Source organism: Vigna radiata, chromosome 1, assembly GCF_000741045.1.
Source record: "Vigna radiata var. radiata cultivar VC1973A chromosome 1, Vradiata_ver6, whole genome shotgun sequence".
Lineage (NCBI taxonomy): Eukaryota > Viridiplantae > Streptophyta > Magnoliopsida > Fabales > Fabaceae > Vigna > Vigna radiata.
The window spans coordinates 2841601-2857006 of record NC_028351.1 but is presented as its reverse complement, the minus strand read 5'-3'; the positions used below and the strand labels follow the sequence as shown (position 1 = coordinate 2857006).

At 30.4% G+C, this 15406-nt stretch overlaps 2 protein-coding genes across 2 annotated transcripts; both read left to right on the top strand.

The window, feature by feature from the left end:
• Window positions 1–1094: 1094 nt before the first annotated feature.
• LOC106763118 (AAA-ATPase ASD, mitochondrial-like) lies at window positions 1095–2830 on the top strand. The gene is made up of 2 exons (XM_014647313.2): window positions 1095–1688; window positions 1759–2830. The coding sequence occupies exons 1-2, from the start codon at window positions 1120–1122 to the stop codon at window positions 2717–2719; spliced, it is 1530 nt and encodes a 509-aa protein (XP_014502799.1). The 5' UTR covers window positions 1095–1119; the 3' UTR covers window positions 2720–2830.
• A 6268-nt stretch (window positions 2831–9098) lies between these two features.
• On the top strand, window positions 9099–10942 carry LOC106763112 (AAA-ATPase At3g28580-like). The gene has a single exon (XM_014647300.2). The coding sequence runs from the start codon at window positions 9153–9155 to the stop codon at window positions 10701–10703; it is 1551 nt and encodes a 516-aa protein (XP_014502786.1). The 5' UTR covers window positions 9099–9152; the 3' UTR covers window positions 10704–10942.
• The last annotated feature ends 4464 nt before the right edge of the window (window positions 10943–15406 follow it).

Below are 15406 nucleotides of genomic sequence, written 5' to 3'. Positions count from 1 at the left end.
GTGTAGGGAAAGAGAGAATTTGCACAAGTACTTTATACTGATTCAGATTAAAAGACCTTATATTCAGTTGTTAATCACTCTTAAAGAGGGATTAACCAAACACTAAAATTAACCAAAAACTTATAATTACAAAGAATAAAGTTAAGGTTAGAAAGCATCTCCTTCGACACACAAAGGATGAACAACACTTCCTTCAACATACAAAGGATGAATAACACCTCTTTTGATACACAAAGGATGAATAACACCTCTTTCGACTCACAAAGGATGAACAAATTTCTAGCAACAATAGGAATACTCAATCACAAGACACACTTTGTGAAGTTCTCACTCTACCCATACTAGGTTTTTCAATGTCCCCTTTTCAAAAACAAGATAGAACTTCTCTAATACACAACTCTTAAACCTGAGTGAAAAGTTCTTTTAAAACTAGGTTTAAGTTAAATATTGATAAACTCGTATTCTAAAAATTAAATAAAAAAATTGAAGAGTCTACCTCGCAATGTCACAAATAATCAATCATCATAAATGGTAATTGATTATTCCAAAAATTATTTTCTCTTTGTTTAGTATTTTTCTTCTTTTTGCTAACAAATATTAATAATTTTTAATTTATAAAATACTATTTAACTTAATTAATATATTGATTAATTATTTTAATTTTTAAATTTGACTTATATTTAATGATTTTTTATTAAATGTTAGAAAAATAAGAATTTTGTTGACAAAAGTGAAGGAATATTTCTATACCCACCTATTAAAAAAATACGTAACATTTAATATATTAACTGTCTATTTTCCAAGTTGTAAAAATATAATTTTTTTTTATCTAAAGTAGGTGAAAACAAATTTGAAAGAGTCCATATATGTGTCACATCACAACAAATTTATATTTCTATGTTCACATCCACTACTTTTGTCAATTATTTTCTTATAATTGTAAAAAATTTATTTACTTTAATTAACACATTACCCATAAAAACATTCACACGATTCTTTAAGTTCACAAAATTATTTTCCTTTTGGTACTGTCTGACTCTATTAATACCACACTAATTCCATGCATATTCTCTATTAAACCAGAGAAAAACAGAAAACAGAATCTCTGGAAAAGAAAAAATGAGAGAAATGGGTGAATTATGGTCTCAACTGGGTTCACTCATGGCTACCATAATGTTTGTGTATGCCATGTATGAGCAATTCTTCCCGCATCATCTTCGAGTCTATGCCAGAAAATACACACAAAAATTCACACGCTTAGTGTACCCTTACATCCAAATCTCCTTCCCTGAGTTCTCAGGCGAAAGGTTGAAGAGAAGTGAAGCATACACTGCCATAAGAACCTACCTCAGTGCAAACTCCTCTGAGAGAGCTCAAAGGCTCAAAGCTGAAGTTGACCAGGGTAGGCAAGACTCTGTGGTGCTTTCCATGGATGACAATGAAGAGATCACAGATGAGTTCCACGGTGTTAAACTGTGGTGGAGTGCAAACTACACACTCCCAAGAACACAGTCATTCTCATTCTACCCTTCTTCAGAAGAGAAGAGGTTTCTAACCCTAACGTTTCACAGGCGCCACCGTCACCTCATCACCACCTCTTACATCCAACATGTGTTGAATAAAGGAAGGGCCATTGCAGTTGACAATAGGAAGCTCAAGTTGTACACTAACAACCCCAGCAATGATTGGTATGGATCATACTTTTTTGGGTTTTTATCAATATGAAACTTAGACTTATAGTTGGATTATTTCTGACAGGTATGGCTGGAAACGTACCAAGTGGAGTCATGTGAATTTTGAGCACCCTTCGAGGTTTGAGACTCTTGCAATGGATCCGAAGAAGAAGGAAGACATAGTGAAGGACCTTGAGAGGTTCAAGACAGGAGAAAAGTACTATGCTAAAGTGGGGAAGGCTTGGAAGAGAGGGTACTTACTGTATGGTCCCCCAGGAACTGGGAAATCGAGCATGATAGCTGCTATGGCGAATTACATGAACTATGATGTGTATGATCTTGAACTCACTGCAGTGAAGGAGAACACAGAGTTAAGGAAGTTGTTGATTGAAACATCAAGCAAGTCCATTATAGTGATTGAAGACATCGACTGCTCTCTTGATCTGACTGGGCAAAGGAAGAAGAAGAAGAAGGAGAAAGATGAGGATGATGAGGAGAAGCAGAAAAATAATCCTGTGAAGAAAGCTGAGGAAGAAGAGAAGAAGGAAAGTAAGGTGACTCTATCAGGGTTGTTGAATTTCATTGATGGGATTTGGTCAGCTTGTGGTGGAGAGAGGATCATAATCTTTACGACAAACTTTGTGGAGAAGCTTGATCCTGCTCTCATAAGAAGGGGAAGGATGGACAAGCACATAGAAATGTCATACTGTGGCTATGAAGCATTCAAGGTGCTGGCCAAGAACTACTTGGAGGTTGAATCACACAGTTTGTTTCCCACTATTGAAAAGTTGATGGGAGAGACCAATATTTCACCTGCTGATGTAGCTGAGAATCTAATGCCTAAGTCAGCTGATGAAGATCCTGAAATCTGCTTGAAGAGTTTGATCAAATCTCTTGAAGACGCCAAGAAGAAGGCAGAAGAGAAAGCAGAGAAAAAGGCCAAGGAGGATATGGAAGAGAATGAAAAGAAAGAGTTAGCCAAGGATGAAAAAGTTGAAGATACTGGAAAATCTGGAGAAGAGGTGGAAGAAAATGGCATCCATTAGTTTAGGTTATGATTAGTCATGCTAGCAACACAATACCTGTGATATTGTATTTATGTTGTTATATGAGTCTTAGTTTTCTGAAGCAATAGATGGAAATAAAAGATACTCAAATGTCTGATATATGTTAACTCTATTAATAAAATACTGATATTTTTACTTTTTTTTTTACTTTGATTCATCTTAAATTATTGTATAAGCAGGGCGTGCATAGAACGTCATTAATTTGCTTAATGGTGACAATGCACTAAATGACTTACCAAGTCTTCCTTTGGCAGCATGCATGGAAGAATGCATGGAAGAGTCCTCTTAGCTTAAAAAAGAAAACTTAGTTCCAAAATATATTATCCTAATCACCTTTGACAGAAGACAAATCTTTTTATGTTAAAAACATTATTGTTATTAGAATTGCAATGACATATAAGAATGTAAGAATGTATAAGGTGTCCTGTTTTGAAAAATTTTCACACATTGAAAGTGAAAAAAAGGGGTGAAAATTGTAACAAAAATAAAAACAACAATTTCGATTGGGAATAGATGTCAGAGGGTTGTTAACCCCTATATCCAAAGGTCTCGCATTGTAACTCCAACTTGTCTTCCTTCATTTCTAAATTTATAGTTTTGTTCTGTGGTAAAATTATATATAAAATACAAAAGAAAATTAGGTAAATTCTAATTATTGTTTATCAAAACATATTTATTATATCCTTTATATTTATCAAATCATGTTTCTCCAAGTTTTTACGCATTATGTTCTTTTCTAATTTATCTGCTTTTGACTGTCGTGTGTTTTTAGGGGTGAAATTTATATTTATTTCGTTCAAAATTTACTTATTTTTATTATGTTTGAATGTATTGGATTTTAAAATCTAATTAAGAAAATTTACTGAATTTTGGAATCTGATTAAGAATACAGTCAAAGTAATTAGTTGTTTTGTTTTACTTTTAGAATAAGTTTGAGTCTTACGAGAGTAAGCGTTTTTAGATTTACAGTACCGTGAACTTTGACACTATTTTACATTCGGTCTCAAATTCTATTTTACATTCGGTTGTTTTGTGCAAAGGCTATAAAACTTGATGTCCCTTTCAATTAAATAGAAAGGCATTCTCTCTTCAATTACTTGCGTTAAATATTTAAAGTTTTTACATTTGATATTAGAGTTCTGCAAGGGACCTGATAATCTAAGTGAAGAGTGTGTGAGTTCATAAATAAAATGTCAGAAAAATTCGTGCAATCAGTCATATCATCAAAGTTTGATGGCTATTATGATCATTGGTTAATGATGATGGAAAACTTTTTCAAAAGTAAAGAATTATGGAGCCTTATAGATGAAGGGATACCACTAGTAACACCAACGAGTGATGCATAGAAGAGGAGCGTTGATGATGCTAAGCTCGAGGATTTAAAGGTTAAGAATTTCCTGTTACAGGCTATTGATAGAGAAATTCTGGAGACAAATTTTGACAAGGAGACATCAAAAATAATTTAGGTATCCATGCGACAGAAATACCAAGGTTCTACAAAGGTAAAAAGAACACAACTTCAAACTCTTACGAGAGAGTTTGAGTTACTTACCATGAAAGAAGGGGAGAAGGTGGATACTTTTCTAGGCCGAACCCTTAGCCTGGTGAACAAGATAAAATCGAATGGTGAAAACATGAAGCAAAGTATGGTGGTCAGTAAGATTCTTAGATTGTTTACTTCTAAATACAATTATGTTGAATATTCAATAGAGGAGTCCAACAATTTAAGTAGTTTGACTCTTGACGAACTCCAAGGAAGTCTTCTTGTTCACGAACAAAGGATGTAGGAACACTCAATGGAAGAGATTGCTCAAGATGACAGTGTTGGACAAAGAAGAACTTCTTCCACATAACAATTTGTTCCACAGAACAATTTCCATAGTCAAAGTAGTTAGTTGTTTTGTTTTACTTTTAGAATAAGCCTGGGTCTTATGGGAGTCCGTTTTTTTTAGATTCACGGTATCACGAACTTTGGCACCGTTTTACATTTTGTTTCTGATTCTGTTTTACATTCAATTCTTTGTGCAAAGACTGTAAAGCTTGATGTTCCTTTCAATTAAATAATATATTCTCTCTTCAATTACTTGGGTTAAATACTTAAAATTTTTTCAAGGAAATCACATTTTTGAAATTTGGTTTAGGAAATCACCGATCTCAAAATCCAGTTTAAGAACTCATTAGATTTTGAAATCTAATTTAGAAACACGTCAAATTTTGAAATTAAATTTAGAAACTTGCTAGATTTCGAAAGTAATCCGATTTTAAAATTTGATTGAAGAACACGAATTTCAAAATTTAGTTAAAGGAATCATTTAAATTCAAAATCAAATTAAAGAACTTACCGAATCAAATCCAATTAACAAATTAACTAGATTTCAAAATTCAGTTAAAGAAATTCAATTAATACTTCTTCCACATTTCAAAATTTTATATTTATTTTTCCCAAATTTTGAAATTCGATAAATACTCTTTCATATTTCAAAATCCAATATTGATGTAATTATTTTTTTTATTTTCATTTTAAAACTTTTTTGTTTTCAATTTTTTAAACGTGTTTTACTTGCCTTGTTTTAATAAATTATAATATTAACATATATTAAGTTATATTAAAATAATTAAAATATTAAATAAATTTTATTTTTATGTTAAATGAAATGGATATATAAAACAAAAATATAATAATAATTAAATTATTTATTAAATTTTAACTTAAAACAAAATTTAAACAAATGTGTTAACGAACCCTTTTAGTATATATTAAAATATTAAAGAATATTAAAATGAAATCTAATTAACTATACTAAAATGAAATCCGGTTAACTAAATTTAAAATATTTAATAAATTTTATTTAAATTTTTATTAAAATAGATTTAATCATCACTTCAAAACAAATTTCGACAGAAAATAAGTGCAAAGATAAACGTCTTTTGATAAAACACCCATGACAACATAGACAAGCGTTCAAGAGATAGGCAAACACTATTCTTAAATACTTTGTTTACTTGGCATCTTTTATTTTTTCTTATCTCTCTTGTTATTCATTTCAACTTCTTTATGCTAATATTGATTGTAGCTACCAGTGCCAAAACTACAATCAAATAACCATAGAAAGATAGTCCAAGTAAAGAAGGTTAAAGGATGAAAAGGCTTACAAGAGTGAAGAAAGCAACAAGGGGTTTCCCTCCATATGCTCCTCTTGTGGACACATAAGGACAATTATCCATTGTGAAAAAAGCCTTTCTAAGATGGTAACACACGAGTCTATCTAAGTCAATAGAACTAGTTAACCCTGCAAAACGTGGCACCTGAGCCTACCTAGATGGTAGCATAAGTTAAGTTCGCAAATGCAACACCCAAGCCTACTTAAATGTAGCACAAGTCAAGCCCTCAAACGCAACACCCAAGCCTATCTAAATGTCAGCACAAGTTAAACCCACAAATATAGCATTCGAGCCTACTAGACACTAATATAACTCAAGCCCACAAACGCAGCACCAAAGCCTTCCTGAATGGTAGCACTAATTAAGCCCGCAAACGCAAAACTCAAGCCTACCTAAACTAGCAATAGTCAAGTCCATAAATGCAACGCATGACTCTACTTAGACGGTAGCACAAGTCAATCCCACAAATGTGACACCCAAACTGTCAAAAAGTCTAAGAAGGCAATACATACAAAGCCTACCTGAGACGACAACAAATAGAGAGTCTGCCTAAGATAAATGCACACTACTATGCAAAACACAAAACTAAACTTACCTAAGACAACACTTGCGTCAATATAAGTTGACTACTCAGAGGCAAAGATAACCACTTACAATTGCAACAACTCAATCCACTAGTGTCAATATGTTGACTATGGTAAACAATGACCACCTATAGCCCAATCCGAAAATCAATCCACCTGCAAACATAAATTCAATTATTATTCAGCCAAAGGGGCATTTACAGTAAACAAATTCACTCCCAAGCTTGTGGGATTTATGTACATACTCGATCGAATAAATATACTAAAAACCACAATTCAACAATGTTCATTTAACATTATTAGTCTAAAGTAATTAAATAATATTTAAAAAGATATTTTTTAGAGCGATTAATGTATATAAATAAAATATATGATTAGTTTGATTACATCATAAATATTCTTTTATATCATATATCTACCGAATATATGATTATATAATATATTAATGTTATTATCATACTAATTTACAATAAATGTGGTTAATTTTTATTATCTTTTATTCTTTATCAGATTTCATAAATTCAAAAAATATTATAAATATGTCTTATTTCTACTTGCTACAATCACTTCTCCGGGTTTATTAATATAGACTTAAAAATTCTTTTACTAATTTAAATATCTTAAAATCTTTTATAAATAACTTTTTTTGGCATCAACATATTCCATTCCATCTTATTAAGAATATTCAAGTTATCACTTATATTTTGACAACTATTTAAAGGTTGAGATCGCGAATTTTAGTAAAAACAATTTCCAAAAATGAACTTTGTGGAATGAAACTTATTTTTTCCAAAAATGAGCGACATAGGACATGTCTCGAAAGAGACATGATCGGAGGTCTCGCTGAGGACGGCCGGTCGTAAATCTCGGATTAGGACAAGATTAAGATAAGACGTGATTAGGATTATTGGGTTTGTATATGGTCGTGATTAAGATTACACTAATTATAAGTCCATGGTAAAAATTATAAATAAAGGTCAAAGATATAAGGTAGGTGATTTACATTTACTGTACATTTATTACTGTTCTATAATTTACTGAGTGAAATTTGCACTTACTTGAATGTCGGAAAACTTTTGATAGACATATGATAAGACGGTATTGATATTATTCGAAAAAGAAGTTTGAAGATAAGACCGGACTACATTCATGAAGAGAAGGGAGAAAAAATGGGACTGAGCGATCGAGAAGGCAAATTGGGAAAGTATATATCAATGATAGCCTGACCCATAACCGAACCAGAACTCTAATCTCTTCTTCTTTCTCTTATAAAAAATGGCAATTGATTGTAAGAATGAAGGAGTGACGATGCACCGTATAAAAACAATGTGATGCACTGAAAAAAAAAATATTTTAAGTTTTTTCTGTTAGTACAAGGATGCGGTTAATAAAACGAGGTAAAGAGAATATTGAAATAAAGGGTAAAATAATTGCTAAATTCAATCTAATGTCTACTACCCTATTTGTTTAATTAATTGATTTATTACTCACTTACCTCCTTTACATCTGATGGGACAAATATTACTTTTATTTACTTTTTTTTTTTTCATAGAATAGTAAAACAAAATTCTAATTCAAGTGTGATATAATTCAATTATCGAGATACACATGAATTATTGAAGTAATTGCTGGAAATAACAATTTCAGTTGTTCAAAGTTCCATAAATTCATTTAATGACTAACTATTCGAAGAATAATATGTACATTTAATTACTCACTTGTTCTATATTTTAACGATTTGTACCTATAAATCATTAGTAAAGAATTTAGTTTTTATATACATTTTTCTTTATCTGTCGTTTAAAATGCTTACAAAAAATATAATTAATGTTAGACATCATAATAAAATAGTCACAAAGTTTAGTACAAGAAGAAAGTATCTCATATATTTTTACATAAATTAATTTTAGTTTATATAATTTATTTTAAAATATAATTTTAGTACATGAAAAAAATTGTGAGAGAATTATTTTAAAATAAAATAGAAAAAATAATAATATAAGTTTGAACGTGTTAAGATAAGTAGTGGGGTCAGAATAAATAAAGCTTTTATATTAAGGAAGCGTGTTTGCGTGTAGAGTGGAAGGAGAGGCTGCTATTGTCGCACGTGTCAAATGCTGAGAAAAATATCATCGCAATGCTCGAAATAAAGCAGCTCTCAGCACAAAAAAAATTTAACACGTATTTTACATCTATTATTTCATTTTTCAATCTGTCTCTTTCTTTATAAATAAAAAATTTATTTATTTAATGATTAAAATGTCCTAAAAAAGCATTATAAAAAAAACATTTTATAAAAAAGTAATATTGTTTTGACACTAAGATGGTTTTTACCTTTTAAAGTTAAAATTTTTATTACTTTTTAAAAGGATAGGTTCTGTTCATAATAAAACAACCAAATATTACTATATATTAAAAGTCACAGTACTGTTTATACGAGGAATCAAGTTAGAAAAACCAAAGAGCTTATCCCAAATGAAAAAGTTTTCTTTTTTCTTTTTCTGCAAGGAATTTGACAACGAAGGGTACATGTATGTATGAAACTTTGACTTTTCCATGGAGGAACTTGGCAAGAAAGAACACACGTGTGTATATATATATTCACAGAAATCGTGTATGAAGAGAGAAAAGTGAGAAAAGCAAGAGCAGCACAGAAGATCTGAGAGATGATGAGGGAGCGATGGAGTCAAATGGGATCATTAATGGCGACTGTGTTGTTCATGTACACCATTTTTGAGCGATTCTTCCCTTCTTCCTTTCGTGACCGTCTTCAGGCCTATGCTCAAAAAGTGGCAAACCATTTCAACCCTTATATCCAAATTACCTTTCCTGAGTTTTCAGGGGAAAGATTGAAGAAAAGTGAAGCATACAATGCCATCCAAATCTACCTCAGTGCAAACTCATCTCAGAGAGCCAAAAGACTCAAAGCTGAAGTGGTGAAGGATAGCCAAAACCCACTGGTTCTCAGCATGGATGACAATGAAGAGATCACTGATGAGTTCCAAGGTGTCAAAGTGTGGTGGAGTGCCAAAAAAGTAAGCTCCAATCCTCAAAAGTACAACCCTTTCTCTTACTACGATTCCTCTGATGAGAAAAGGTTCTATAAGCTCACTTTCCATAGAAGATACCGTGATATCATCACCATGTCTTACATCAAGCATGTGTTGGAAGAGGGCAAGGAAATTGAATTGACAAACAGGCAGTTGAAGCTTTACACCAACAATCCCAGCAGTGGTGGGTATGGTTACAAGCAATCAAAGTGGAGCCACATAGTGTTTGAGCACCCTGCCTCTTTTGAAACACTGGCAATGGATCAGAAAAGGAAGGAAGATATCCTGAAAGACCTTACTAAATTTAAGAAGGGAAAGGAGTATTATTCAAAGATAGGTAAGGCTTGGAAAAGAGGGTATCTTTTGTATGGCCCTCCAGGGACTGGGAAGTCTACCATGATAGCTGCTATTGCTAAGTTCATGAANTATGATGTNTATGATCTNGAGTTGACAGCAGTGAAGGACAANACTGAGTTGANAAANTTGTTGATTGAAACTCCAAGTAAGTCTATTACGGTGATTGAGGACATTGATTGTTCTCTTGATCTTACTGGGCAGAGGAAGAAGAAAAAAGAAGAGGTTGAGAGTGAAGAACCAAAAGATCCTATGAGGAAGAATGAAGAGGAGAGTAGCAAGAGCAGCAAGGTAACTCTATCTGGGTTGCTGAATTTTATTGATGGGATTTGGTCAGCTTGTGGAGGTGAGAGGATCATCATTTTCACCACAAATTATGTGGAGAAACTTGACCCTGCTCTCATCAGGAGAGGGAGGATGGATAAGCACATTGAGATGTCCTATTGTTGTTTTGATGCATTCAAGGTGCTGGCCAAGAACTACTTGGATGTTGAGTCTCACCTTTTGTTTGGTAGAATTGGAACATTGTTGAAAGAGACAGAAATGTCACCTGCTGATGTTGCTGAGAATCTAATGCCAAAGTCTGAGGATGAAGATGTGGAGACTTGCCTGGAGAATTTGATTAATGCTCTTAAGAAGAACAAGGAGGAGAATGCAAATAAAAAGGAAGAAGAAGAAGCAGAGGAAATTTTGGGGGAGAAAGCCAAAGAAGAATATACTCAGAGTAAGGAAATAAACAGAGAAAATGGCAGAAGAAGAAGAACAGAAAGAGTTGGAAGAGGAGAAAGCCAAAGAAGAATCTACTCAGAATAAGGAAATAAACAAAGAAAAAACTAGGGAGAATGAGGTGAAGGAAAATGGGTTTTGTTGAAGGGAAATGGAAAATGGGTTTGCAAATAACAATCAGTTATTGATGTAGCCAGTTATATATTCTATTAGTTGGTGGTAATGACTGCATTACACTACACTACTGGGATTTGGTCATTTGAAATATCTACCAATTTTACCAATGTAGCTTCTTGGCTTAACAAAGAAGTATTGCTAAATCTTTATTTTCCTTGTCTTCTGGTTTTTTCAATGTTTCTTAGATTAGCAGATTGAACTTTCATTTCAGTTTGTGCCATCTTTGTATAAAGAATAATGTTTGGTTCATTGGAAACCAACCACCTGAAAAAAATGTACTTCAAAGATTTTAGTACATGGAAGAACAGTGATTATTTAAATAAAAAAGCATCCTAGTCAATTAACATACAATGGTCATTATCTTACCAATCAAATCACTCTTCCAATTCTCTTGCAGGTCAAAAAGAAATTATTTTTATTTGATCTTTGTTGATGACGGAAAGATTCAACGTTTCTTGAATAAATAATTTCAGTTACTGGTTCACAAGTTAATTATCAAACATTTCTCAATTTCAACTAATATTATATATAATTTTGATAGTTATAAAGTTAACCACAGTTGTGGATTCAACGTTATTATTAGACGACAACCTAGCATTTGTAGTTTTCAACAATTACTCTATATTTTCTATGTTTGATCAAATACATAAATAAACTAAAAAAAAGCACAAATATAATGTAAGTGCCTCCATTAAATTATTTATGATTAGATGTAATGAAAGAAAACTTGTTCTAATATACTAGATTATGCATTTAATATTGCTATAAAGTTTTTTGGGGAATACATTATATATAAAGAGAAATGGATTTGTAGATAAATTATTGTGATCTTTGAAATGAAAAAAAAAAATTACAAACGCTAAATTTTTGCAGGATCAATTTTTGACTTAAAAAAAATAAACTATAACACTTTTTTCAGGAATTGTGAAATTATATTGTTAGAATATTTATCCTAATTATCATTATTATATTGTGTTTAGGATTTATATTATGTTTAAGTTATCTTATTTATCATGATTATATTCTGTCTAGGGTTATTTGTTTATCATGTATTTTGTATTACAATTTTTTTATATATACAATGAGGGTGGAAGTATCTTTGAAGTCCTCTAGAATTATTTTACAATTTCAATTTCTATACAAATCCTTAAAATCTCTTATAAGCTTATTTATTTGAATGGATTTGGAGGTAAGTGGAGATGGATTTGAAAGTAAATTTTTTTAATATGTCACATAAATCAAATCTTACACTAATTCTCACAAACTTTACTTTCAAATTCACTCAAATAAACAACAACAAAAATTTACTAATAAAAAAATTGAATAAAAAAAATATTATAGCAACTTAACTTTCATTACAGTTTTTTCTTTTCCCAAATTTATCACGAATCTAATTTATTGTATATTATGATTTATGATTTATTACCAATGTAATAACCCAATCCGAAATCCTGAGTAAATTCTTACAATATGATTATGCTAAAGAGAAATGCAAGGTTTGAAGACACGATTAAAGAAAATAAACAAATAACTGCACTGCTCAAGCAAAATATTAGAGAGGGAGCTCCCTAACAGCCACGGGAGGATATGTGTGGGAAAGAAATCGCTTTCTAATAGCCGCATGTAAGTTTTTTTTAGATTATATTTTTATGTACCCAGTTCTTGGCATTATTTTTGTAATTGTGGGTCGTTAAGAAATTAGGTCATTTGTAATTGAGTTGTAAAGAACTTCAGGGTAATGAGTGCCGCGTTTATTTTCGATTTACTGTTATAAAATTTTTATTAAATTTTTTATAAAAGATTTAAAAGAGACAACTATGCTTCCATCTAAAATAATAGTTTCGCTTCTTTTTTTCTAATCCAATTCAAGGGTTATAAAATAAAATTAAAGAAAAAAAAAACAAAACAAAACAAATTGAAATGAAAAGTGATTTTAAGAAGAAAACAATGACATTATCACATGGAGAACTTGAATTCCTCTCCAATAATGATTGATTGCTCTCAAGATTGCTCATTGAGGCAATTTTAATGGAATTTCATCTCCCACTTTATGTCAAATCAGTAACCCATATGATTGGTGTGTAATTTGCAATAAGGTGGTGTGATGATGTGGTTGAAAAATGATAAGACTTAAAATTTATGAAATTTGTCCATGATTTACCTAGCAACAGGGAATAGTGTCTGGTGTTGGATTTGGTTTAAAGTAGTTTAATGGGTAAGTGAAAAGGATTATAACCTAATAATTTCACATTTTATGAGTTGATAATGGCGGCTAATCACCCTCCCACGTGCACTTCAACTCTACCATCATATTCTCCATCAACCATTTCACCAATTTTTTTATTAATTTCTCCAACTTATAGTGAGAACAAGCATCCACATACATGAAACTCAATTTGAATTTCTATAGGAAAAAGTTCCTAGATTCAGATCCAAATACCTAATAATAATTATATATAGCAATCAGTCAACATTGCTGTGAAAATTAATTACATAAACTTTCACATTCTAATTATTTTAGAATTCCTAATCAATACTCAATTAATTATAAACAGGTTAGTTAATTGGAAATAGTACTAATACCCTTAACTGAAAATTCAGCTAATTAAAGGAATAAAGTCAATCTGCAATGAAATCATTCATGGAGAAACAGAATGCTCACAAACTTCAATTGGAACTATACAACTATAGCACAGTGATACACCTAATTCACATTCAGTGTAAAATACAGCAAATAAATTAATAACGGAATAATGTAACAGCATAAAAGAGTGGAGGTGTTAGACTAGGTTAATTACAATGCTTCTTTTATTATTTAAGTATCTAGTTTTCTGGTTACATACATTTTATTCTTGAAGAGCACATCAAGTATAAATCTTCTATGAACATTATTGTCATCATAATGTTAAAATCATACTATTGCTCACTAAAAAACATGTTTTCCAAATGCATTTAAAAAAATGTTAATTCCAAAGCCAAAAAGAATGTTAAGTCTTTTTATAAAATGGAAACAAGAAAACATTTTAAAATATAAAGATCAGATACCTTAACTGGAAGTTATGTGCAAATAGAAAAATATTATAGCAACCGAAATTTCGTTGGCATGAACGAATCTAATTTGAAGTATATCCCAAGATAAAGAGATATCAGACGAATATTTTTTTCACATATACTGAATCTTCTATATATTTTTAAAATATCCTCCGATTTTCTCTTTATATTTTAAAAAACCAAGCAATCGAATGAGCTTAACCAACAAAATAATAATTTTAGTAAACAGTCATTTCATTAAATTTTAAATCAAATAATTTCATTTACCTTTTTAATTATTAAGTCTCAAAAGATACCGTCGTAAATAAAATAAAGTTAACTTGCTACAACTAACTTCGAAATTAATTTATTTTTATGAAATATGTTTAAATTTTAAATTACATTTTCATCTTTACTAAATATTTTCAAAATATTATAAATTTAATTTGTATATTACGTTTTTAGCAAGTAATGGAAACTACTCTTCCATATAAAGATGTTTCTCTAATATGTAAACATTTATAAGCTTTCTGCATTGAATTTCAACATTGCTTTTGTTCATTATAAATTTGATTTATTGAAGGTTAATGATTTTCTGGTTCTAATTGCCAAATTTTTTTATGCTCTTTTCTTTTGGGTTTTCTTTGAATTATATGTTTGTTCCTCTGCTTTTTATGATTGTGATTGTACTTAGATGTTACGGTTTTTTCATTTATCAATCAAATAAAAGAGTACAAAATATAAATGTATTTAACTTAGAACATTTTAAATAAATAACAAACAATAGCATTAAATTAAACTCAACACAATTTTCAATCACTAATATATACATAAAATATAAAAAACAAAATGCAAAAGTAACAAAAAAAACATACCTGTCTTAGGATTATTATTAAGACTTAAATACAACATAATAAATGGAAGACTCACATTCAACATAATATATGGAAGACTCACATACAAATTATTACACAAACCATATAGTTTTATTATTATTATTACAATTATCCTATTCACGACAGTTGATGAAATCGATTGTTGTGATCTAATAATAAAATAAATAACAATTAGTGTAATTTTTCCAATATCAATTTGAATATTGTTGTATAATAAGGTTTTGAATAAGAGAAAACAAACATACATACGCACATACATATACATACATATGTACGTACCAACATACGTACATACATACATATGTACATGCGTACGTACATATGTATATACATAAAAATAACATAGTCATATTATTTGCATGATTACAAAGTCATATCATTTACATAATTGACCGAGTGAAATTGCATGAATGACAAAGTGAAATAGTTAGAAATTCAAAATATTTATNTTCTAATAATATTGAAATATTATTATTAAAGTTATTTAATTTATTATTAATGTATTAATAGATAAAATTGTAAGGATTAATCATTCGGCAGAACCTTTTTTTTCAGTGAGAATCTTAATTTCATCATGGTTTTTTTTTTCGGTGTCTCCGTCCTTATTTTGTGAAAATTGCAACAATTGGGTCCTTATCGTTAAATTGAAGGATAAAATAAAAACTAAAACATTAGACGATAACTCAA

Bases quoted from the DNA above. Each gene is read 5' to 3' on its own strand.
- LOC106763118 (XM_014647313.2), top strand. From the start codon at position 1,120: ATGAGAGAAATGGGTGAATTATGGTCTCAACTGGGTTCACTCATGGCT. The intron at 1,689-1,758 runs GTATGGATCATA...TATTTCTGACAG, and splicing joins AACAACCCCAGCAATGATTG to GTATGGCTGGAAACGTACCA.